General features: G+C 39.8%; 1 protein-coding gene across 5 annotated transcripts in view; it reads right to left on the reverse strand.

Annotated features, from left to right (window-relative positions):
• Positions 1-322: 322 nt before the first annotated feature.
• Elf1 (E74 like ETS transcription factor 1) overlaps positions 323-27,077 on the reverse strand; it is a 93,193-nt gene continuing 66,438 nt past the window's right edge. For 4 of the 5 annotated variants that reach the window (XM_057785874.1, XM_057785872.1, XM_057785875.1 and 1 more), the window contains exons 3-9: positions 21,367-21,547; positions 15,801-15,908; positions 14,202-14,366; positions 12,360-12,443; positions 11,463-11,655; positions 8,602-9,051; positions 323-2,379 (exon numbers count right to left, since the gene is read on the reverse strand). In XM_057785874.1, the coding sequence (XP_057641857.1) occupies positions 1,782-2,379; positions 8,602-9,051; positions 11,463-11,655; positions 12,360-12,443; positions 14,202-14,366; positions 15,801-15,908; positions 21,367-21,547 (1,779 nt within the window). In that variant the 3' untranslated portion in view covers positions 323-1,781. The remainder of the gene's footprint in view (positions 2,380-8,601; positions 9,052-11,462; positions 11,656-12,359; positions 12,444-14,201; positions 14,367-15,800; positions 15,909-21,366; positions 21,548-27,077) is intronic. The other variant, XM_057785877.1, reaches the window with a different exon arrangement.

A 27,077-nucleotide genomic window follows, 5' to 3' on the forward strand; every position in this document is an offset into this window, starting at 1 on the left:
GTAAGAGCTAGTTAATAATAGCCTGAGCTAATAGGCCAAAGAGGTTGCAATTAATATACGTTTCTGTGTGATTACTTGGGACTGGGCATCCAGGAAGTGAAAGCACAGCCTCCAGCTGCACTGTGTTCACACTCAGGCATGCATATGGGATGTGCACACAGTATGAGAGGAACACTTGACAAGTATGATGGCATGTGCCTGCACTCAGGAGTCTGAGGAAGGATAGCACAGTGTGTCCAGGGAGGCCTTGTGTCGAAAAGCAAAAGAAATAAAGACAAGAAACACTTGCTTGGAAACAGAAATATTGAGAACTTTTACATGATTTAATAATAAACAATTAAAGATACAAAAACGAGTAGAGATTCCAAAAATTTTAAATTTTTGTTTAAATACAAATTTATTTTATAATATGAAAACATATAATATTAGCCCTCTAAACATAATGATTTTTCTTCTACAAAATTTCTATACTAGAAAATTTGCAGAAAACAATTTCTTGTGACATTAAATGTACATTATTTACAGCTGACACAGTAATCTAAGAACTCTACTTCAGGAAATTGGATATGTGTTATCTTTGTATGCAATTTCTTTCCCCTCCACCCACAGTAAAAAATTATCCAAATAAGAAGCAATTATGCCTTTCTAATAACTGACTCCACACATCAGTTCAGGACCCAGGCTGCGTCCTTGGGCCTTGGAAGCCCTGACTCTCAGAACAGCAGTTTATCATTTAGCACTCAGCACGGAAGTAAGTTTACCAGTAAGCCACACTACACGGTGGCCTAAGAATTAATGAACAAAGAACTCAAAGAATTTATGGCAGATCTTACTGATAAGAATAATTTTGTGAGGAAACATTTTTATACAGTATTTTACCTATATTTACAATAGGAAATACTCGGGCAATATTCTGAATAATTTTAAAGTACAGATATTAAAAATCATAAAGTTTATAAGAAGGGAACTTGGAGACCATTTTGTCTCGTCCAGTGCATCCCTTGTTTTTAGCAGAATGGCAAAGACTCTAGCACATGAAGTGGCCTGCCCAGGGTTACACACCTAGCTAGTGGGAGTGCCCCTCACAGGCTGCTGCCTTAATAATATCGCAGCTCTGACACTCAGGTCCAGACATTATCATAGGCACACTTTAATATTTTTGTTGCTTTCTTTTGCTTTTGTTTTTGAAAGGTTTCATGTAGCCCAGGCTGGCTTCAAACTCACTATGTAGTTAAAGCTAGCCTTCAACTCCTGATTGCCCTTTATCCCCCTCCCAGGTGCTGGGATTACATGTGCCAACAGATTTGTAATGTTATTTAAACAGTGCAGCCAACTAAAGTCAAAGTGATATCATAATTTTAATAGTATAAAATAAGTTTCTTGCATCTGAGTCAAGACTTAAATTATACAAGTGGAATGAAAATATTTCCTATATAAATTTCCTGTTGACTTATATTTAAGTAGTATTTACAAACCATTCAGGAAGCTAATACAGTGTCAAGTTAGAAAAGAAACTTTAAAAATATTTATGATATAGCAATTGAAAAAAATCTTAAGAATTTCTTCATAGTATAAAATTCCTGCTCCTTCACAACTGAGTTCAGAAACATAGAGGTTTTCCTCCTCATCTAGAAGGCAAAGGTAACTATGTCTAACAATTATAGAATTATCAACTTCTGTGGATTTATCTCAGGAAAAAAATCAGGTTATTTTCAGACAACCAAAAAAGGAGTTCAATTTTTAAAAAAAAAAAAACACCCATAATTCCTTTGGTGTGTTAATTAAAAAGAGTTGGGCTCGAGCAGTTCATTCTGCTTGATGGCTACCTGAGAGGGAAACCCGTTTGAACTGGACACCACCATCACATACGGCTGTGGCTGCTCTTCAGTTTTCTCTGTCTCTTCATTCAAATCATCTTCCATCCTTTTCTCTGCTTCTTCTTTGAGAGTCTTTGTTTCCTGAGCTTTAATAACAGAGGTGATCACAGTGCCAGGTGGGTGTGCAACCAGCTGTGAACTTCGAGAAAAGGTCACCACAGGTGTAGTAGCACTGAAGGATGGAGAGGAATCCATACTGACAGCTCCATTGCAAAGGGACTGAACATTGCTTGTGAGGACTTGCTGTACATGGGCGGGGCTGAAGACAATTGAAGGAGGAGGGCCCGGCTTCTGTGACTGCAGCATGACGTTTTCCTTCAGTACTGTCATGGGCTGTGATGATGGAATGGCTTGTAAAATAAATTTCTGTGACCCGGCACCTGACGATGGGTCTGTGCTGGCTATAACCGTTGTGAGTGGCACTGTCTGGAGTGTTACTGTATGCAACTGCTGGTTGCCAGGAGACACGACTACTGGAACCTGGGTTGAAGCTTGTATCGTCCTATTGAGATCACCAAATAGAAGTGAGACAATTAGCAAATGGTACATCTTTTAAAACTTTATAATGTCATACATTCTCATTGCTACTGATCCTTCCCCCTGTTTTTATCACAGCATAATTAACATCATGCCAAACATACAGGAGTCATGACCCAGCCACAGAAGAAACAAGATGTGACTGCCTCACCAAATAAGGTACCGAGCTAACGTGGCTAACATATACAAGAATAATGGGCTAATATAAGTTTTAAAAGTTAATAAGAAGCCTGAGCTAATGGACCAATCAATTTATAACTAATGTAGGACTGTGTGTGATTTCTTTGGGACTTAATGACTGTGGAAACCAGGCAGGACAGAAAACTCAGACAACAGAATGGTGCCCATGTGGACAACTGCATCCACACAAAGCCTGAGAGAGCTTGGGAAGTAATTCTTGACAAAAAAGAATAGATTTAAGCATGACTCATTAGACGGGCGGTGGTGGTGCACGCCTTTAATCCCAGCACTCGGGAGGCAGAGGCAGGCAGATCTCTGGGAGTTCGAGGCCAGCATGGTCTATAAGAGCTAGTTCCGGGACAGGCACCAAAGCTACAGAGAAACCCTGACTCAAAAAAAAAAAAAAAAGCATGACTTATTGATAGCAGCATTTTCTCAGCTGGGTTTGTTTGGCAGAGGCAAGCACTCTCATTTAAGAGAGGCTTCCTGACTCAGCTTTAGCTGCAGAAACTTTGCAGAAATTTAAGAGGCTCTAGCTGCAAAACCTTGCAGCTCTTTTAAGAGGTCCTACCACGAAACACTTAAATAGTGTTGATGAAAAGTTGCCCACATGCTTTTTGGTGGTGGCAGGGACCCTGAAACGCCATGGAATTGTGACAATAAACATGGCTCCGGCTGGTACCTCTGCCATGAGGCTGGAATCTCAGAAAGCTAAGGAATGGACGGGATTCAGCCGTCAAAGCCACGGCTTTAATCTTCTCCATATTGATTAGCAAATTAAAGACTCGTGGTCTGAAAAAGAGAGATATACAATAAAGAGAGATTATAGGATGAAGAAAATCTTTAAATGGTTTACAGTGTGTTTAAAAATATATGCAGGCGGGCTGGAGAGATTGGCTCAGTGGTTAAGAGCATTGCCTGCTCTTCCAAAGGTCCTGAGTTCAATTCCCGGCAACCACATGGTGGCTCACAACCATCTGTAATGAGGTCTGGTGCCCTCTTCTGGCCTGCAGACATACAAAGAATATTATATATATAACAAATAATTTAAAAAAGCATTTCTCAAGGTAGAAACTTATTTTTAAAAAATGCCCTCAAGTTTCCAGGGGTGTTTTTATAATATACATACATACATACATACATGCATACATACATATATTCTGTCAATTACATTTTAAATAAATGCTGATTGGAAAAAAAAAACCAAAACAAAAGACATCATACAGGCTGGGTGTTTCAGCAGCACACCCCTGTAATCACCACACTAAGGAGGCAGAGGCAGTTCGAGGTCACCGAGGGCTGGACAGAAAGACTGTCTCACGTGAAAACACTGAATACTGCCACATTAATACAAGTGACTATGGTATCAACACTCTAAGCAAGGTATGTATGCATGGGCCACTCTAAAGAAAAGTGTGCATTTAAAAGCAGGTCTACCCGGTCTCAAAAAAACAAACAAACAAACAAATAAATAAATAAATAAAAGCAGGTCTATTGATTGACCATGCTTACTCCTAACAAACACCAAACTTCATATAATTCTGTTCAACCTGTTTTCTAATGTAAGAGAAAAAATGCTTGATTAGCTTTAACAGATCCTATCTTAACAGAATTATCTATTTTTTTTTTAACAGAGTTACTAGGATTTCAGTAGCTCATAATTGGTATCAGATCTACATCATAAAAATCATGACTATAACTTCTATGAGTTCTAGGTCAACAGAGAGCAAAGTTAAGGTCAAGCTTTGGTAAAATACACATATATTTTAGCAGCCAAAGTAATTTTCACAGTAATTTTTTTTCAATATAAGTTCTCTTTATGCTGCCCTGGCTAGCCCTGATCCCATTCACCAATAGACAGTAGTATAAACATGCCACCCCACCTAGCATAAAACTACAATTCAACATAAAAATATTAATGTAAAATCCAGTTTAGAGAATGAGTTGTAATAATGAGCTAACCTCATCATTAAATAAAAAAGTTCATAAGTGATATGATGACTCAATATAATTTTTAAAGTTTGCACTTTATAAATATTATACGATTTTGCTTGTTTGTTTGTTTGTTTGAGGCATAAGTCTCTTATAGCCTAGGCTAGCCTTATCTCTAGGTCCTGCCTCTACCACCCAAAGGCGTATACTATCACATGCAACTTAAACTTTATAGTTATGGTTTTTGTTATTATAAATTTGTTGACTAGGCTGGAGAGATGGCTCAGTGGTTAAGAGCACAGGCTGTGCTCCCAGAGGTCCTGAGTTTAATTCCCAGCAACCACATGGTAGCTCATAACCATCCGTTACGAGATCTGGTGCACTCTTCTAGCCTGCAGGCATACATGCAGGCAGGACACTGCACACATAACAAATAAATCTTTTTTTTAAAAAAAAGAAAAGAAAAATGTTTAAAATATAAATCAGTTGAAAACTCTTGATAGAGTTCTCTCTGAATTTGTTATTTTGTGAAAGTTACACTTCACATAGCCCAGTACTAAATATCAACTAGAAAATTATTAAATATAGATTGTGCTAGCTATATGTGACTGGTCACATATACAAAGATAAACAGCCCATATGAAAAGATAAGACAAAAACCAAGTGCAACTTAGAAGTTCAAACGAAGGGGGAAGGTACAGGATGACTAGAGCATCTGTATGTGGGACGCTAACTCTCCTGTCAGACTGACACCCAAGGCACCACTGTGACATCAGTCTGGGGTTGGATAGTTGTATTATAGACAGAAAAAGAAACAAACAGTTTTAAAAAACAAAGTCTTTAGAGAGACAGTAAAAGTTATATAAAATAATACAGACAGTCCTAGATTAAAGGAGTAAAGAAAAATAAGCCATTGCCGGGTGGTGGTGGCGCACGCCTTTAATCCCAGCACTTGGGAGGCAGAGGTAGGATCTCTGTGAGTTCGAGACCAGCCTGGTCTACAAGAGCTAGTTCCAGGACAGGCTCCAAAGCCACAGAGAAACCCGGTCTCGAAAAGCCAAAAAAAGAAAAAAGAAAAAAGAAAAATACGCCATGTAAAGATGGAAATAATATAGTTTTATGTGACTCTTCAAGTCTGGGCAGCTAAGAACTGAAAGCAGAGTCTCTGCTTAAGATAGTAAAAGTTTTTTCAATTTTTTTTTTCATTTTGAAAACAGGTCTTGCTATGTGTGTAGCTCTGATTGACCTAGAACCTGCCATGCTGACGAGGCTGGCTTCAGACTTATAGTGAGCCTCTTGAATGCTGGGTACAGGCAAGCACCACCACGCCTACCTTTAACAGCTCTCTAGAAGGGTGGAGCTAGAAGAGAACAGAGCTAAGGAATAAAGACAGGACAGAGGGGTATGACTCAGAAAGGCGTGGAAGTATTAGGCAAACTAAGTAAGTTGAAAAAACAACCTTAGGAGACAGGGTTTCTGAAATATACTGTGCCTCCCCTATCCTTCCCATCTGAACCAGAGTGTCTTTGGAGAAATCAGTTTGAGTAGACACCTGACCTGGCCATTTTTAAGTATATATTTATATATACACACTGACAGGTTGTGTGTACAGGTGAATTGTCTGTCTATGCTTGCATACGTGCCATGAGGCACACTTGTACATACCGGAAGCCAGCTTGGATCCATCAGTTCTCTCCCTCTACCACATGGGTCCCAGAGATCAAAACTTAGATCACTGAAACAAATGCCTTTACCTGCAGAGCCATTCCATTGGCTCTTAGATTTCTTTTTGTTAGTTTATATATAGGGCACTATAATATTATAAATACTATAATTTAGCTCAAGCTGGCTCAAAACTATGATCCTCCTGCCTCCAGCTTCTGAGTGATGAGACTGTAGCTGTGCACTACTGAAGCAGGCAAGCACAGGGACAGTTTAGCAGCCTGGGGACCCCACCTATATCAAGCTGCACATATACCCCACTTCACAGAATGGAAAAAGTTGTCCCTCTCTTGGCAATCCTTGGTGACTCCTGTTTTATGGTCAGTTTCATTCAAATGTGTCTCAGAATATATCCAGATATGAACAACAGGGTCCCCAAACTGATCGCAACTAATTTTGGGTACATCTGCAGTAAGGCAAACTGTGTCCTCCCAGTCAACTCATGGAAGAAAATGCCCATTTACCTTCTAGTGTCTATACACAACAGACAGTCATATGATTAAAATAAAATGCATCATGACATGCACAATAAGCAAAGGCTTATACAATCTAAGACTAAATCAAAACAGAATAACCCTTAGAAACAACCTTTTTTTCCTGGAACCCAAAAGAAAGCCCTAGCATTAACTACTTTGTCTCAAAACCAACTAAAAACTGGGCATGGTGGCAGACTCCTATATTGTCAACACTCAGGAGGAAAAGGCAGGAAGATCAAAAGTTCAAGGCCATCCTCCTATATATAACAAATTTGAGGACAGTCTGGGATACAAGATATGATATCAAAGGAAATACAGCTATTAAAGAATAAGTCACCATGGAATCCCCACGGCCACAGGAATTTCCAAACGTTTTTCTTTATAATTAAATCAACAATTGTATCCAATTATGCTACATCAGTTTTATCTTCAAGTTAGCTACTTTTTAAAACTCCTAAGCCGCTTGTAACTAAGAGCTATCATATTGCTGATTTATGATTCATCAGAATCTCTGAGACTTATTATGTGACATTTAGCTCATGCTGGAAATTGACTCAGGTGTCAAGAAGTGTCATTGAACTGTCACAACCATCCGAACTGTTAAGTACTGTTTTCATTTATAGATGAGGAAATATTCCTAATAGTCAATTGATTTCCACATTTAATAACTGGCAAAGCTGGCAGGCTGAAAGGTTTGGCAGACATTCTTCCTACCGTGTTACCTTGCTTTGAAAGTAAACTTACAGCTTTAGGTATTTTTAGAGGATAATTTTAAAAATCTTAAGACAAACTTATTAGTGCCTGGATAAGTATCAAGAAAATGAACTCCAGCGTTTACCAGGGACAGTTCTCAGAAAACCCTTTCCCAGGGGTTTGTTATTCACTCAACTATTATAAAGTCCAGATCAAATTAAACCTTTCAAATGTATGAGTATATACATTATCAACTGATTTAAAGGAAAACCCAAGATGTTGATGATAAGTCCTGTGATTTACATAAACCTTTGGCTTATGTAACCAACTTGTTTTGGCCATGGTAGTGGCAGCCCTATGACAAACAACATGAGCAAGAAATATCCATTTAGTTTTGGACCATTATCTCTTACCTTATTCTAAAATCAAATAAGAAAAGAAGACCAACATAGAGATAGGATTTCCTTAGTCAATTAGATGTTCATCACCTTTTCCAGTCTGGTTTGATTAAACTAGACTGGGAGACTTTCCAACATCTGGCACATTAACACCTAAAGAAGAGAAACTGACTCCTGATTTTCACACCTGAGCTTCAGAAGTATTGTAAATAGGATTTTCCCAGTGCTAACATTTATTTTTGTTATTCATCCTAAATGTCTCAGTTATGACAATTTATGCTGGGTTTTTGTAGACCATGATCTATTAGGCTAAGCAAATTGGTAGAGTAACAAAACACTTGGGAGATAGGGAATCAGGATGATGAGAAGGTCAAATAGCGACAGTTAGAGGCTATTCTGGGCTATATGAGATTAATCTCAAAAATAAATAAGGTCTAGAAAGATGATTCAGTGGTTAGAAACATGTCCTGCTCTTGCAGAAGGCAGGAATTCAATTCCCAACACCCACATCAAGCAACTTACAACTGTCTATAACACCTGTCTATAAGATACTAGGGGACCCAGTATCTTAGGCCTTCACAGGCATCTGCAGTCAGGTGCATAAAAACCCACAGACACATATACACATAATTAAAAATAAAAGAGAACTGATGATAGAATCAGAGAACTGATATAACTCCTGAAACATCATTGACCAAGAATTGCACCTTCTGAACCCTGACCCACTTAATAATGCTTCTGCTCAGAACATCACACAGTGATGCGCACTGGCCACTGTTTCCTCACCTAATACTCGGAACTGAAGAATTTGCTGTTTCTTCCTGCATGGTGCTGGTTATGGTGGCTTCTCCTTCTGGGACAGCTTGTACTGGCTGTACTACGTGAACAGTTCGGAAGAGCTGGGTAGGATAGGGAGCCTGTGAAGGCTGCACTGTCCTCAAAACTTCTGATGGCTGTCCAGCTTCCACAGGATCTTTGGGTTTGGTAGCTTTAGAATTCCCTGGTTTCAGAATTGTAGTGGCCCCTCCTTTTATTCCTGGACTTGAAGATACTCTTGATCGGTTTGCTTGATTCCGACTTGATGTGGTTGTTGAAGATAAGGATGGATCTGAAGATTCTATGCTGGAACTTGGATCCTCATCATCTATGTATATAAGATCTTTTGGCATTTCTTTAAACTGATACACCAAACGCTGACCTTCCACTTTTGCAAGAATACCTCTTTGGTAATAGTACCTAGTAAAAAAAGCACACAATTTCATCAATCTTATTAAATCAAATGTAAATGAAAATGTAGTCAACAAAATCAATTTTTCTAATCATAAAATTTTAGGGCTAAAGTTTAAAAATAAATTTGTTACTAAGGTTTCATTATTTTTGTTTTGTTTTTTGAGACGGGGTCTCTTTACATAGCCCTGGTTGTCCTGGAACTCACACTGTAGACCAGGCTGACCATGAACTCAACAGACTTCTGCCTGGCTCTGCCTCCGTAGTGCTGGGATTAAAGCTGTGTCTCATCACGCCAGGCAGAAAATGAGGAAATCTGTAAAGGAAGGGCACTTATACCAAATATATACAAACTCTTCCACAGATTAAATCCTTATGGGGGACTAGAAAGATGATTTAGTATAGTGCCTGCTTGCATAAGATCCTGAACTCCGTCCTCAGCACCCATGCAAGGGCTGGGCCCAATGGTGCATATCTGTAGCCCCAGCACTGAAGAGGCGAGAAACAGGCAGATCTCTAACCAGCTCACTAACCCACAGCCTCGCTGAATCAATGAGCTCCAGGTTCAGTGAGACACCTGGTACCACAACACAACAGAGAGTAGTCAAGAAAAACACCTCCCCCACAAGCACCCATACACCCCCACACAAACACATATACACACACACAAGTCCTTATTAACAACCAAATCTAAGATAAACACTGAATGGGGAAACTGTGGAGAATGGCTGGAGTTTTGCTTCTCTTCCTTCCTGTTCCACGCTCCAATGTGCTGGGATAATCAAATTTACTACAATTGTAGTAAATCAAATCTCCCCCTCCCTATCTTACTAGCAACATTCGAACAAGTTTAAATTTGACTCAATTGTGCAAAATTTAGTAATTCAAATGTCAGTGGTTTTAATAAAATTAAGAACCTAAATTATTCTTGTAAATGCATACCTATGTCTTTTGTGTATAATGTCCTTTCCCTAAGCACCTCTCTCCCTTTCTCCTGCCTCAAATGTTTCCTTGGGGCTGGAGAGATGCTCAGCGGTTAAGAACACTTAGTGTCCTTGAAAAGAACCCAACACCCACATAATGTCTATAACTTCAATTTCAGGGGATTCAACACCTTCTTCTGACCTCTGTGGGCATCAGGCACACACATAATGCACAGACATATATGCCAGGAAAACATTCATATACATCAAGTAAATCTTTTTTAAAACTTAGTAAGTTCAAACTCAAAGAAGAAGAAAAGAAGAGGAAGAGAAGAAGGAGAGGAGAAGGAAGAGGAGGAGGAAAGGAGAGGAGGAGAAAAGTTGTTAAACAATTTGAGCTAATAAAAGATGAATTAGTAAGCAAGGCATGGTGGTGTACACTTTTGATCCCAGCAGTCTCAAGGTAGAGACAGGTGGATCTCTGTGGGTTCAAGGCCAGCATAGTTTACTAGTGAAATCCTGTCTCGGAAAAAGGAAAAACAGAAGGAAAGAAAGTTCTAAGACAACAAGCCATACATCCTGATCCTTTCTATTTCAAGTTCTAAGACGACAAGTCATATATCCTGATCATTTCTACTTCAAGTCTTTCTCAAACAACACATATGTGGGATAATTAATGACCAGTCATAGAAAAACAAAACAAAAATGGGATTAAATTTATTTTTATCTAATATCAATATTGAAGTATTATTCTACTATAATAAAAGATATCTGAGAGTCACATTTTGACATTTTATAGATTTTCAGATCTCTTTATATGTAAAACACAGGTTGGATATCTATTTTCTGAAATGCTTGGGACCAACAATACCCCAAGGTTTTGGAGATGCTTTTGAATTATTTTTATTTATTTATTTTGGTTTTTTGAAACAAGGTTTCTCTGTAGCTTTGGTGCCTGTCCTGAAACTAGTTCTTGTAGACTAGGCTGGCCTTGAACTCAGAGATCTGCCTGCCTCTGCCTCCCAAGTGCTGGGATTAAAGGCGTGTACAACCACTGCCCAGCCTTGAATTATTTTTAAATATCTGAATAGATTTTACCAGTTGAACATCCAAACTTGGAAATGCCCTCAAATCCAAATTACTTAATCCTCTTACTGTTGTTCAAAAGCTTCAGAATCTGGATTCCTGACTTTCAGACTAGACTCTGCTGTCTGCATGATTATTTGTATGAGAACAGTATTTTCCCCAATTCAAGTAAGATTTAACTTTAAATGTTGCTGGTTTCTCTAAGAACCGTTGTCTCCCTTAAATATAATTTATGGGCTGGGGATTTAGCTCAGTAGAATGCTTGTCTAGAACACACAAAGCCCTGGGTTCATTCCCTGGCACTACAAAAACAAACAGCAGAAACACAATCATAGTCTTTAATTTTTAAAAAGTTACCTGTCTTTCAGTACCTAGGAAATGACATGTTTCACATAATAAACCCCCACATACCTGAGGGCTCTTCCCATGGTCTCATAGTTCATATCAGGTTTGTTTTTGTGCTTCCCCCACAGTCTAGACACTGCTTTAGAATCGACCAGTTTAAAAATGCCTTTTTCTCGCTGTGTCCATTTGATGTACTTAGGGCAGGTAGCTTTGTCCTGAAGCAGAGCCAGTAAAAACTCCCAAAGGTAAATTGTGTTTCCTGAAACAAAATCAATTTACTTTAAAGGAACACATTTTCCTTTAAACACACAAACCAGCCAAGCACAGAACTAGAAGTCTTACAAGGTCCGTCTTTACCCACAAAGAAATATCACATCATTCATTTAGCTGATGCAACCCCTCGGCGTGGGTGGATACAGTCATAGGATCTAGTAGAGGCCTTACTAAATTCATACATAAATGATATATGAATAGCAATCTTGTCAATTAGTTTCATGACGACATAAAGGGAAACACTGATGTCTTTTCTGTCTGCTCTTTAAAAACAATCACATAGTGAAAGCATCAAAAAGTATATTACAATTTAAAAAAACTTTCAATAGTTCTCTTTATATAAGAATCAGCAGATCAACCATGATAGCATTCTTCAAATGTAAGCAAGAGTTGTAAGAACACTAGAACTCCAACACACCAAAGTAAGGATCTGCAAACTGAAACTCCAAACTAGCTGAATAGCTGCAAAACTTTGCTGAAGGCTTAATGGATTATTTAACATACCCAATGTAGGCACATTTGGTACACTCCCCCCCTTCTCTCTTTCTCTCTCTCTCTCACACACACACACACACACACAAACACACACACACATACACACACACACACGGGCAGGAAGGGAGTGACAGGGAAGAAGAGAGGGAAAAGGAGGACCCTGAACCTGTATGATAAAGAAATCTGAGCACTTACCCTTCCCGTCTTTATTTTTCTTTTTCACGGATATATTTGGTGTAGTGGCTGGGGAATCTGGTCGTGGTGGTTTTGTTTTTCTTCCTGAAATCAGAAATATATTTCCCTCAAAACCAAATGAAAATGGGAGTTTCACTCTTTTGTTGTTTACTGAAAATTTCAAGTTCCAAACTTTTATACATGGGTCATACAAACTGGTCTCAAATGCTATCTAAAAGAAAGATAACTTCAGTTTAAAAATGAACATTAAGTTAGATCACAAATAATTACTTATCCATGAAATAAGTATATAATTACATATGAAATCATACTTCAGGACTAGAGACAGAGCTCTCAACAACAGAGTCCTTGTCTGACATGCACAAGCCCCCAAGTCTGATCCCCAGCACACCAGGGATAAGGGGGTAGAAATGGGAAAGAAACCAAAAATTACCCTTTGGCTAGTCTGATAAAGAAGAAAATGAGGTTAAATTTCAAATACTGTATTTTTCTCTGAGATCACAACACTAGTGTTTTCTCTTAAAATTTTGAAGACTATTCTTAACACCAACAAAATTTGATCCTAAAAAATTAGCTAGAAAGCTGCATGTGGTAGCACACACTTTAATCCCAGCACTTGGAAAATAGAGGGAAAGGCAGGTGGCTCTCTGTGAGTTCTAGGCCAGAGTGATCACGTATGCCTCTTTGTGGGGGGATCTTTTAAAAAAAAACAAAACAGGACTTGCTTTGGAAAAAATTCAGGGCAGGAACTGAAGCAGTAGCAGTAGAGAAACTGTTTACAGGCTTAGGCTCATGTGTATTTAGCTCTCTTAAGCAGCCAAGCCCACCTTTCGTAGGGATGGTATTGCCCATAGTTGGCTGCAATCAAGATCCACAGACATGCCAAAGACAAATCTGATCTAGGACGTTCTTGAGTCCAGGCTTTCCCCTCAGATGACTTTAGGCTGTGTCACATTGACAATTAAAACTAAGACACTCTCAGTTTGTGAAAAGTTAAAGATTCTCCTTTAACATATTCCAACATTTTTGTCTTCAGCTGCCTGCAGAACTCCAACTTTCTGTAGTGTTCTCCATTGGCACCTGTAATGGAGGTTTTCACACTGTGCCCTAGGGCAGTGATTCTCGACCTGTGGGTTGGGATCCTTTCACAGGGGTGCATATCAGATACCCTGCACACTAGATGTTTATATTACAGTTCAGAACAGCAGCAAAATGACAGTTATGACGTAGCAGTGAAAATAATTTTATGGATGGGAGTCACCACAACAAAAGGGACTGTATTAAAGGGTTGCCCATTAGGAAGGTTGAGAATCACCGCTCTAGGGAATGGGGAGTGATACACAACTGTGATCCCTGCATTTGGAAGGAGGATCTGGGTCATTCTTGGCTACATAAGGAGTTCAAAGTCAGTCCTGGATACGTGAGAGCATTTCTCAAGACAAATGGCTGGAGAGAGGGCTTGCTGCTTACAGAGGATTGGGGTTCTCTTTCCAGCACCCAATGACAGCTCACAACCAGCTCCAGGAGACCTCACACCTCTGGCTTCTGTGCAGGCACCGGCATTCACATGCACACACACGTGCGCGCGCACACACACAAGCATACATAAATAAATGCAACAAAGTACAAAGAGTTGGAAAATCTCCTTCGGGTGACACAGATCAACTATTTTTTAAGTACCTAAGATTTTTTTGGTAACTAATATGAAGAAATACCTCAACTTGTTTTGTGTTCTCATTTTTCTCATATATTTTAGCTGGCATAGAAACACCCTCTAATAAAAAGTATATTTGGATTCTCCATCAATACTAACTGGATGACCTAAGCAAGTTAGACACTCACCTTTCTTTCTTTTAGGTTGTTCTGGGGATGAGGCTCCTGGGGAATCTGCACTTGTCTCCGGCACTTGCTGAGTCTCCATCACTTCAGGAATCCCATCTAATGTGACGGACACATGGGTGACTGGAGCGATAATATCATCTTCAGAGGAACTAAATATATTGTTATCTAATGGAAATGAAATTAATTATATCAGGTACGTATTATAAACAAAATCATTTCTTGTTTTATAAACTCTCTGCTTTTTATTTCCTTTGCCCTAAATGAAGAATCCTGAAGCAGTCCACGCTGCACTTCCAGCACTAGTCTATCTCACCCCCACCCCACGTCTACCCTCAAACTCAGCTCCTGTCTCGCTGCATTAGACCTCTAGACAGAAGCCTTATTCTCTGAAAATAAAAAGGAAAACGCATGGTAAACGGTATCTCCCTATAATTGACTGAGGGAAAAACAAAACAAACAATACAAACTCCATAGCATGCCTTTCAAAGTTTTCACAATCCAGACCAATCTCATTCCCCGTTCCCCATGAAGCTTAACACTGTAGCCACACATACAAAAACGTCTTTGTCTTGAACAATTTTTTTATAAAGTTAGTCCTTGTGGCTGAATTTCTGCTTTCTAGCTTGAATGCCCGTTTCTTTCTCCTCTGTCTAAAGAAGTGTATTGTCATCTGGCTCTTCCCCAAAAGCCAGAGTGCCCGCTGCCTCCAGAGCACTACGCTACCACTTCTTTGGATTTGGCTTTTAGAGTTATTTACACACATGCATGAATTCAAAATTAAGATGTAAGATGAAGAGAGGAGTAATAGCTTTTCTTTTTATGCCTAGCATACTGCTGTGCACATCACAAACATTCAATAAATACCTTGAAGTGACTTTAGTACTATGCTTTTAAGTTTCAGTTCCCCTTTGTCAGAAAGGGTAAAGGAGAAAGAGACTTAAAAATAGGTTAATAATCTAGCAATGAATGTTGTGCAACAAACGGTTAGGAAAAACTTAACAGGTTTTTGCCTAAGCAATTCAATTATCTACAGAAATAACTATAGTATACCAGTCTGGGTTCAGAAACAATGGGAGGCTGGAAAGACGGCTCAGAAGTTAAGAGCACTTGGTTCAGTCACTAGCACCTACATCATGACTCACAGCCCTCTATAGCTGTGGTTCCAGGAGATTCAACACCCTCTTCTGGCCTCTCCTGGCACTATATACATGCTGTGCAAACGTTTATTTGCATGCAAAACACTGATGCACATAAAGTTCTTAAAAATTAAAATTAAAAGCAAACAGGTTAAGACACAAAATTTTGCAAGTATGGTCAGGGTATACTGTATGAAATTCCTAAATAATTAATAAAAATATTATATTGGGAAAAAGACAAGATTTTGCATAATCTATTTCATAAAGCAAATTTCACAAATTACTTTTATTATAAAATGTTCATCAAATCTTAAATCAGTTAAACAGAACGTTTTAACAAAAGGTACTTGGAGCAACAAAAGAGAAAAAGCCTCCTTTGTTCTCCTATGTTCACTATCTAATGGAGATGCAAGAATAGCTTTGCAATGAATGTACTCAGACACAAGCGATCATTAGCACTCACTTATCCGTTTTTCATCCAGTATAGGGCCAGGAGAATCCATATTGAGGAGTGCTTCAGCAGCCTCAATGGTCTCAATTGTTTCATCTCCATTATGACAAGAAGCCTCAACTACAACAAAGCAAAAATAGCATTAACTCCAGTGTGTGTGCTACTCTGAAATTAGTCACAGTGCTCGTCTCCTGAGCCAGGACAGACCACTTAACAATGAGCATGTATGCACAAAAGCTGTAAGGTACAGAACATGCCATAATACTGAGTCTGAGTGGGTGTGGATAAAGTCTCACCTATGCTGGCTTAGGGTTTTGTTTTGTCAACTTGATAAAAGCTTGAGTCATCTGGGAAGAGGAGAAACCTCAACTGAAAAAATGTTCCAATCACACTGGCCTGCAGACAAGTCTGTAGGGTATTTTCTTGATTAAGGATTGATGTAGGGGTGCCCAGCCCACTGTGAGTGGTATCACCCTTGATTAGGTAAGCAGTCCTGGGCAGTATAAAAAAGCAGCTAGAGGTAGGGGCATGAAGGGATGACTTAGTGGCTAAGGGCATTTGCTGCTCTTGAAGAGGACTGGGGTTTGGTTCCCAGTATCTGCATGGTAGCTCATTGCCAATTTTAACTTAAGCTCTAGGGGGATCTAACACCCTCTTCTGTTCTCTTCAGGCACCTGAAGGCATGTGGTGTAATTCTTTCATTATATGGAGAAAAATACACATGCACATCAAATAAAGAATAAACCTTTGAGCCAGGCATGGTGGAGCAAGCCTTTAATCCCAGAACTCGGGAGGCAGAAGCAGGTGGATCTATGAATTCAAGGCCATCCTGGTCTACAAGAGCTAGTTCCAGGACAGGCTCCAAAGCTACAGAGAAACCCTGTCTCTAAAAACAAAAACCAAACAAACGAACAAAAACAAAACAAAAAAGAATAAACCTTCAAGAATAAAACATAGGCTGAGCACACCACGAGAATAAACTAGTAGGCAGCATTCCTTCATGGCCTCTGCTTCAGCTCCTGCCTCCAGGTTCTACCTTGAGTTCCTACCCTCACTCCCCTGAATGATGGACTGTGATGTGGAAGTATAGACCAAATAAACCCTTTCCTCCCCACGCTGTTTGGGGGCATGGGGTTTATCACAGTGGCAAAGAAACAGACTAAGACATGCGCTACAGCTCGGGCTAGCTTCACACTTGCAAAAATATCCCTGCCTCACCCTCCCAAGTGCTGGGAACCCATGTGTCATACCAGCCAATTGCCATTTATTTTTTAAGGGTAGTTTCAAAATTATCATCATCTTGTATGCGCATGTGTATGTGTGATGTGTGTGACCATGCTACAAAGTGTGCATGGAGGTCAGCGAACAAGTTTGTGGAGTTCTTTCTTTCCTTCCACTTGTCCGTGGGTTCTGGGGATTGAACACAGGTCATTATGCTTTCACAATAAGAGCCCTCTCACCAGCACATCTTTGTCTTTTAGTGACCATGTCTACCCTGGCTGTGTGGCCCCAGACTCACAATGACCCTCCTGCTCCTCCCTCTTGTGTGGGGTCACAGGCATTCACCACCATAAAGTGATTAATCTTTATATGTTAGAAATTTTGAACAAACCAAAATTTTGAGACATAATATAATAAAGCATTCTGTACTCGTTCACAGCTTCAAACACAATCAAAGAGTAGTTGATCTTTCACCCTCGCCCTCCCGCCATCCCCAAGACCTCACTTCCTACAAAGGATCATTGTGAGAGATTCAATACTGCATTTTTATTCATGTGTTTGGTTGTTGCTTTGTTGTTTTTGTAATTTCTTATGTTTATGTGTTTGTATGAATGTATGCTCATACTACAGCATACATGTGGAGGTCAACGGAGAAGCTGAACACCATGTAGGTCCCTGGGATCAAACTCGGATCGTTGGGCATTCAGCAGCAAGTGCCTTTACTAACTGAGCATTTTTTACCAGCACTATTTTTTTTTAATACAGAACCTTATTATAATCCACCCTGTCCTCAAACACACTATGTAGCTGAGGCTGGCCTAGCATAACTGATCCTTCTGTCTATGCCTCCCAAGTCTTAGGACTACAAATCTGGACCTGCTATTCCATATTTTATCTCTAAGTATTTTAGCATGTATTTCTAAAATATAAGAAGCCTAACATAATGATAGCATCATGCATTAAAAAATTAGCATGTAATAATTACATAATACCATTTGCGTCCCTCAAAATCCCTTTTAACTGGTGCTGGAACACAACAGTAGAGCACTTGCCGCACCAGACACACGACTCTGGATTCCACCCACACCAGGAACACCATTACCACAACCAAAACAAGCAAAGAAGACACCCCAGATGTGCAGACTGTCTTTAAGGAGACCAGTCAGAATAAGGTCAGCACAGTAGACTAGGACATCTGGACGTGTACAGTGATCAGGGAGAAGACAGCATCAGAAAGCACAGGAGAAAGAAACCAAGGCAGCCAGTACCTTGACTTCCAAATAAATGCTTCTGGGGGGAGGGGAGAGGCACGGAGGGGAGCAGAGAAAAATGTAGAGCTCAATAAAAAAAATAGAAAATTTACCAAATGCAAATGGATTGGACATTGTTAATATAATTCTTCCTTGTATATATATTTCATATAGTTATTGTATGTAGTGTATATAGCTTTACTATGTTAGTAAAACCTTCACTTTTTAATTGGACAAAAGAGGGAAATGTTGATATTTTGATTATATTGTGATAATAAAGCTTGCTTCGAGAAAAAAAAGAAATACTTGAAAAAATGTAAAAAAAAAAATGAAAATGCTTCTTTCTGCCAGCTAGTGAAGTGATGCTATGTTATGGTAGCCATGGCAAACAGGCGGTGCTGTTCTGTCCCTAGTCATTCTCTGCCTTACCCCCCAGCTTCTCAAAGGCTTAATACTACCTTCCCCACTCTGGAATGAAGCAACTAGAACTTCTTCCCTTTCTCATCACATTACTTAGATAAGCGCAGAAGATCTAAGGACCTGAGTGGTGAGAAAAGAAAGGGAGGAGGAAGAAATATGCTACAAATAATCTGGCTTTTAAGATATGGCTTGCTTTCTGGTACCAGCCCGATATTTTCCCATTTTCTAGGAAGGAACCTATCTGTATCTGTCATTTGCTCTCTTCAAGCCTAAATGCAAAGGAATAATACACTCAACAAAACAATTCCTTCCCTAAAGATCCTCAGCTTGCTTCTGAATTTCAACTTCTCTGGAGATCAATGTTCTTTATTGATGACTAAAGCCAGGAACAAGTATCCTTTCGAAAGACATTGGTTTCTAATTAACACTGGGCAGAACCCAACTCTAAGGTTTTTTTTGTTTTTTTTTTTTTTTTGATTTTTCGAGACAGGGTTTCTCCGTAGCTTTTTGGTTCCTGTGCCTGGAACTAGCTCTTGTAGACCAGGCTGGCCTCGAACTCACAGAGATCCGCCTGCCTCTGCCTCCAGAGTGCTGGGATTAGGCGTGCACCACCACCGCCTGGCCCCAACTCTAAGGTTTGAAGTTACATCAAAATACACTGTAAAATGGTGTGGGACAATTCTGTATTCTGTCAATTATGTTTTAAATAAACGCTGATTGGCCAGTAGCCAGGCAGGAAGTATAGGCGGAACAACCAGACAAGAAGTAGAGGTGGGACAATGAGAACAGAATTCTGGGAAGAGGAAAACAGCTCACAGATCATGGCTCACAACTGGTTAATTTCAGTTCCAAGGGATTCACACACCCTCTCTGGTTTCTACAGGCACCATGCATGCTTATATGCATATATAGAGGCAAAATGCTCATACAAATCAAATAAAAATAAACCTAAAAAATGATATAAATCCCCCTCTCCAAAAAATGGGTAAAATGCCAGGAGGTGGTGGCACACACCTTTAATTCCAGCATTCTGGAGGCAGAGGCAGGCAGATTTCTGAGTTCGAGGTCAGCCTGGTCTACTTGGCAGTTCCAGGACAGCCAGGGCAATGTGGAGAAAGCCTGTCTTGAAAAACAAAACTCTTACACAGTCTGTTCTTCCAGTCTCCAATGCTAGACCACCTCTAACCCTGGACAGGAGTCCTCTGTAAATCCCAGGGCTCCATCACACAGTAGGGCCTGGCTTACTCCTGGGTTTCCCGTGGCACCAGTAAGAAAATAACATTCCTCTCTTTGCCTACAATCAGCTTTCACTCGGCTCTCACTCAGTGACAATGACTCTGAATCAAGTCTTTCTCGTGCCTATTTCAATATTTAGGGAAATAGAAAAGGAGATCAAGAAAGTAGTATGAACCAGGCGAGATGGCAGGATGTGTCATTTTCTTCGTCCAACAGGCTTTAGTATCTGCAGACAATAAAAGTTACCCTCGGACCTCCATTTGGTTTGGGGCCAAATGAATATCTCCATGGTAATAATGTACTTTGCAACCTAATTTCCTACTTGCACACACTATGCACACACACCCTTCTCTAAACAACACATCTAGCAACTCCAGAAACCTTGGCCCTGAACCTACATATCTCTTAACAATAACAGTACTGTAGAATATTATTTTAAGGTATGTTACTTTTGTTTATGCTCTGGAACATTTATTTAATGATGCAAAGATGTGGTTAATTAAATAAAAGTCACCTGAAGTCAGGAAGTTAAGTCAGCAACTAGCTGACAGGAAGTGGCAGGGAGGAGCCAGGTGGAGAAGGGCTTTTAAGGAGGGATGAGGAGCCGCAGGAGGGCTTTTGGAGAGAAGGTGAGCTATTGGCTATTCACCCACTCTAAGGAGCCAAATCCTTGAATCTTTAGTTCTTTAGTGGAACAGAGATTTAGCTAAATTCCCCATTGCTTTGAAAGGGTCAGTGCCTGAGGGAACAAAATTCCCTCAGACTTCAGCCCTCAAGGTTTAAACACTGCTGACAGCAGCTTGTGGATTAAAAGGCAGGAACAATTTAAAAAAGAAGGCGACATAAAGTTCCCCTACTCCTGTAAAGACGGTTTGTAGTCAAGTGTGCTTCCAACATATAATAACAGAAGGCCCATCCACCCTGAACTGGTTTCCAGTGCACGCAGAATAAAGCACAGCTGTGCCTGCCGTAACCTTCAGAGAGCGTAATTGATGTGCAAACAATTAAAACCAGATGTGTCATGGGATGGAGCATGCATAATAGAAAATACACTTATATAAACTAATCTATCAATTAAAATAGCCACCCAAACTATACCCCTCAGTAGCCAGTCCCTCCTTCCTTTAAACCCCATTTAAAAAAAAAAAAAAAAGACTTTATGGGGTGAGGGGAGCGAGAGGAGGGGAAGGAGTAGGAACTGGGATTGGTAAAATGAGAAAAGATTGTTTTTTGTTCTTTTTTTTTTTTTTAAAGAGACTAATAAATTTTCTCCTTGGGCCCTTGAATAACTCTTGATAGGGTATCCCTCTATAATCTCTATTACTGCTGTGCTTATAGCTACCTTACTTTTGCACATCTGTGTGAGCCCTCATTTTAAATCTTAGATATAAGACCAGAACCTGGAAACACCTGGCCCATACCCTGACCACCTGTAACAGTAACACACACACCTGTGAGGGTGATGTCATCGTCATCGTCGTCTATGATCTCTTCCTCAGCAACATCCAGTGAACTTTCAGTTATCATGTCATTAGGCTCTTCCACACAGGCTAGCCCGGCGTAACTATTGAGAATATCAGCACCAGGAACATGCTCCACAATGACAGCAGGGAATATGGCAGGATCTCCAAGCTGCAAGTGATGGAGGGAGGTAAAGACAATAATTCTGCTTTTGGTGGATACAGTTCAAACATGTGACACTCATTTGTGACTTATTTGTTCTCATCTTCTAAAGTGGGGGCTGTACCCAGTACACAATGCAGGCTAGGCAGAACTCAGACACTGATCCGCATGCAACCCTGTTTTATAACCTCTAGCAATTTAGTCCTTATATCGTCTTATTTGTTGGAGGTAGCTTGAGTGTGTGCATGTGTATGTATGTGTGTTTATCTTAGCCTCTTTGTAATCAAACTTTAAGTTCACTCTCTTAAACTCTGGGGTTACAAGTGTATGCCACCATACCTGGCTCAACTATGCTGTGGGATAATGCTCTTGTACACTGTAATTTGTCACTCGTATGGGTTTAATAAAATGCTGATTGGCCAGTAGCCAGGCAGGAAGTATAGGTGGGGTGACCAGACTAGGAGAATTCTGGGAAGAGGAAAGGCAGAGACGCAGTCACCAACAGGACATAGAGGAAACAAGATGAGAATGCCTTACTGAGAGAAAAGGTACCAAGCCACGTGGCTAAACATAGATAAGAATTATGAGTTAATTAATTTGTAAGAACTAGTTTGCAATAAGCCTGAGCAAAAGGTCAAATTATAATTAATATAAGCCTGTATTTATTTGGGACTGAACAGCTGTGGGACCGGCAGGTCAGAAACATCCATCTACACAACTACTTATATTGTAACAATCTTTTTAGTTTATAAGGCCTATGAACCTATAACACCTAACCTTTAATAATTAATCCTGTCTCTGTTTCTTAAGAGATGGGGTCTTGTGCATTCCAGTGGCCTGCTGGCTATTTACCAGAGGATGACCTGAACTCCTGCTGCTCCTGCCTCTGTCTCCTAAATGCTGCAATAACAGGTGTGTGCCCCACTATGCCTGGTTCTTCAGCTTAATAACAAAGTTTTCGGGGCTGGAGAGATAGCTCAGAGGTTAAAAGCACTGACTGTGCTTCCGAGTTCAATTCCCAGCAACCACATGGTGGCTCACAACCATCTGTAATGAGATCTAGTATCCTCTTCTAGCCTGCAGGCATACATGGAGTCTGAACACTGTGTATATAATAAATAAATAAATCTTTTTAAAAAATAAAGTTTTCATTGGTGATTCTAAAAGTATATTTTAAAATGGCATCAAATTAAAAAATAATGACTTTAAAATTATGCCTAAGCATGAACCGGAAAGTGGAATACAATGAAATGTATAGTTAAATAAACTCTTACTAAAGTTTCACTCCCAGAGGACACCTCAGTTCAGCAACTCCTGCAGAGTCACTTGGCAGGAAGCCTTGACTGTCACATCCTCTGACTCACATGCAAACAATTAACTCTCATTTTCTATTTTTGTCCTCTTTAAGGATGACTGTATTAAAGTTATGAATTTTTCCTACTAATGCCTATTTATAAAACTGCAGAATTTTAAGACAGGTGTGGTCGCACATATCTTTAATTCCAGCATTTGGAAGGCAGAGGCTTTTGAGTCTCTCTGTGTGAGACCAACCTGATCTACAAACTGAGTTCTAGTCCAGCCAAAGCTTACAGCGTAAGATCTTGTCTATGGAACCTCAGAGCTGAAAACCTTCACCTCATCTAGCTACTCTATTACTATTTTTTTAATATTTATTTATTATGTATACAATATTCTGTTTGTGTGTATGCCTGCAGGCCAGAAGAGGGCACCAGACCCATTACAGATGGCTGTGAGCCACCATGTGGTTGCTGGGAATTGAACTCAGGACCTTTGGAAGAGCAGGCAATGCTCTTAACCACTGAGCCATCTCTCCAGCCCCCAGCAGGAGGTTTTTAACACTGTACTAAAAGTCAATTAAGCTGCTCATCATGTTACACAGCCCACAGTAGTCTGGATTCACTATGAAGCCCAGCGTCACCTTGAACACACGGCACTCCTCAGTCTCAGGCTCCCAAGTACAGGGATAACAATATAAGCCACCATGCCTGGATTCCTTTTTTTTTTTTTTTTTTTTTTTTTTTGGTTTTTCGAGACAGGGTTTCTCTGTAGCTTTGGAGCCTGTCCTGGAACTAGCTCTTGTAGACCAGGCTGGCCTCGAACTCACAGAGATCCGCCTGCCTCTGCCTCCCGAGTGCTGGGATTAAAGGCGTGCGCCACCACCGCCCGGCCCTGGATTCCTTTAAATTTCTTATTTTGAAATAATTTCTAACTTACAAAAATTGCAAAACTATTCAAAGGATTTTCATACCACCTTAACTCATATTCCTCTAATACAATAAGTGTTATATTCTAACACTTAAGTGTTTCTATTATTGTTATCTTTTGACATATTTTCTAATTTGTTTTAAAGTGGTAGTAGACATTCTTCCTTTTTCTTTATGAGTGGTTTGTCTGCATGTATGTCTGTGCACTACATGTGAGTAATGCCCCGGGAGGCACAAGCATTGGACTCCTTAAACTGAAGTACAGGAATTACGGTCAGTTGTGAGCTGCCATGTGGGTGCTGGGAATTAAACCTAGGTCCTCCGGAAGAGCAGCCAAGGCTCTTAACTGCTGAGCCATCTCTCCAGTCACCTGACTGCCTTTTCAATCCAAAATACTGAAGTCTTATTTCCTAAATGCATTATATTCTATAAAAATAGACAAATTATCAAAAGCAGGAAAGAACATCAATATTATACTACTAACTAATCTACAAATCTGATTCAAATTTCCTTAATCGTCTCACTAATTGTCATTCACAGTGAGGAAGGGTAAAACAGGAGGGGGGGGGAAACACAGGAGAGGCCAGGCAGTGGTGGCATAGGCCTTTAATCACAACACTTGGGAGGCTGGGGCAGGTGGATCTCTGTGAGTTTGAGGCCAGCCTGGTCTACAACAGTTAGTTCCAGGATAGCTAGAGCTGTTACAGAGAAACCCTGTCTCAGAAAAAAAAAAACATAACTAAATTAAATAAATAAACAAATAAATTAAAAAGGAGAAATTAGTTCAGAGTTCACTGCACCTCCATTTAGTAAAGACTATTTCATTGTTTTGATTTGTTGAAATGAAATCTTACTATGTATCCCTACTTGCCTAAAACTCAGAATCATCCTCCTGCCTTAGCCTCCCGAGTGCTCAGTAACAAAACTGCACCTGTCTAACTGTAACATTTTTGAAAGAGAAAAAGTCATTTGTTATAAAGGAGAGCCCAAAATTTGTGTTTGATTATTTCGATCCAGTTTGTATTTTTGACAAAAATTCAAAAGAACTATTGTTGTATACCTTAAAATATATCATGTCAGGGGCCTTGATATGTATCAAGTTTCTCCACTATAAAGTTAATATTCCTTCTTAATATGATAAGTACTTTATGAGAGCATTCTGCTTTTTTAAAAAAGATGAATTTATTTATTATGTACAAAGTGTTCTGTTTGTATGCATGCCTTCAGGCCAGAAGAGGGCACCAGACCTCATTACAGATAGTTGTGAGCCATCATATGGGTGCTGGGAATTGAACTCGGGACCTCTCTGGAAAACAGAACTCTTAACTTCTGAGCCAGCTCTCCAGTCCAAGAACATTCTGCTTTAAGTGGGAAAGATTCCTGTTTATATAAAATGGTATCAGGTACTTAGACAACTACACCAGAATTACTTATGGCTTTGTTATATACTAAACAGTGTTGATCTTATAAAAAACAAGTGTGTTTACACAATTGCAGAGAATGGTCAGATATTACTTGTGTCATAAAAGCTTAATTACTGAAAGCTAATATACCTCGGGTGTTAAACAGATGGTATCTTTACCTTCGAGAATGTTAAACAATGAGATTTATAAGTGATGGTCTTAAAGCACATTTGGATTTATTTCAAACTGTTTCTTCTTGTTTCAGAAAAGTTCGTCAGAAGTAACTGGCTTTTCAAACTCTAAAAGTAGTTTTGAAACTGAAACTAGAGGCTCAAGAATTTACACTATGAAACACAAACACATACATAAGTAGTAAAGAAAACATTTAATTTCCAAAGCAAAATATAAACATTTGACTTTAAGGCCACATGTCTGTAAGCCAGAGGACAAGTGCAGGAGTTGGTTTGCTCCTTCCAAGTCTCAGGATTCAAACTCAGCTCAGCAAGCATGATCACAAGTGATTTTATTTTCTGAACCAATTCAAGGACCCTCCTTTCTTTCTCTTGAAAGGTAATCAGTTTGCATGTACTACAAGCTAGTACAAACATTCACCTGCTAAAGCACTTCACCTTCTCTTTTGTCTTGAATCCATTTCAAAAGGGGCTGAACCCAATGTTCAACAAATTCTTACATAATTTTGTGTATTTTATACAACCCAACGTACAGGGTGAGAACAGAGATCATCACTCCTGCCACTGGCAAATAAAGAATTAAAAACATACTCAAGGTCAGTCACTAAGTCCAAGACTGAGGCACTCCAAATGCAACTCACCGTGTAGGCCTCACTCAAACAAAACCAGAATATTCCTCCCTATACAAACCTACCTAGTTCCAGCAATTTGGACAGAAACTAGCAAGAGCATAAATATTACAAGAACAACTCAACAGTTTTATCTGAATCTATATAGCTCCTATATTTGGATGTTTACATGTTGTATTCACAGGTTAGAGATCTGTGTTAGTTGCCTTCCCTTTTTTTGTGCTTTTTTTTTGAGACAGGGTTTTTCTATGTAACAGTCCTGGCTGTCCTGGAACTTGCCTTGTGGAGCAGACTGGCCTCGAACTCACGGAGATCCACCTGCCTCTGCCTTCTGAGTGCTGAGACTAAAGGTGGGCACCACCACCACCACCCAGCTTGTACCTTTTTAAATACAGGGTCTCTCACATAGCCAGAAGCTCAGAGACCCAGCAACATTAGCTAACAATGAGCTCAGGGGATGCTGCTATCTGTCTCCCCAGGGCTGAGACTACAGGCATGCATCATTACACATGGTTCTTCACATGACTGCTGGGGACCTGAACTCAGCCCTCACGCTTTGCCAAATGGGCCATCGCTCCAACCCTCCTATATCTTAAATAACTAGACACTGTGGTTACTCTCTTCCCTGATCTAGCCTAAAATACTATAGCTTCCCTGCAGAAAGTAACTGTTCTTTCCACTTTACTCACAGATCAAGAACACCCTGTCAAATATCACTATTTTCTACCACGGTGTCCTCCCTAGAGGAAACTGCTGTTACCAGTTACTTTGTTCCCTGGCAGAAATCATCCATGTATACATCACAGAGCTTGTTTTATATATTATTTTTATTGTTTAACAATTTATTTAGAAAAATCTTAGTACCAGCCACGATTTCCCTCTTGTTGAGAGGATCTTAAGTTCAATAAAAGAGTTATTATCACCAAGTATAACTACTGCACTCTTAGGAGTATCATGCCATGCTGCTTTGTTGTGGTGGTTTTAGGTGTTGGTTGCTTCCCTCCTTGGCACCTTCTGGTACCATGAAAGCTAGTCCTCAGGGAGCAGGCATTCGGGTCAGTTCTAGCTCAGGAGGCTGTAATCTGAAGTGC

The sequence above is a fragment of the Chionomys nivalis genome, chromosome 12, assembly GCF_950005125.1.
Source record: "Chionomys nivalis chromosome 12, mChiNiv1.1, whole genome shotgun sequence".
NCBI classification, from domain to species: Eukaryota; Metazoa; Chordata; class Mammalia; order Rodentia; family Cricetidae; genus Chionomys; species Chionomys nivalis.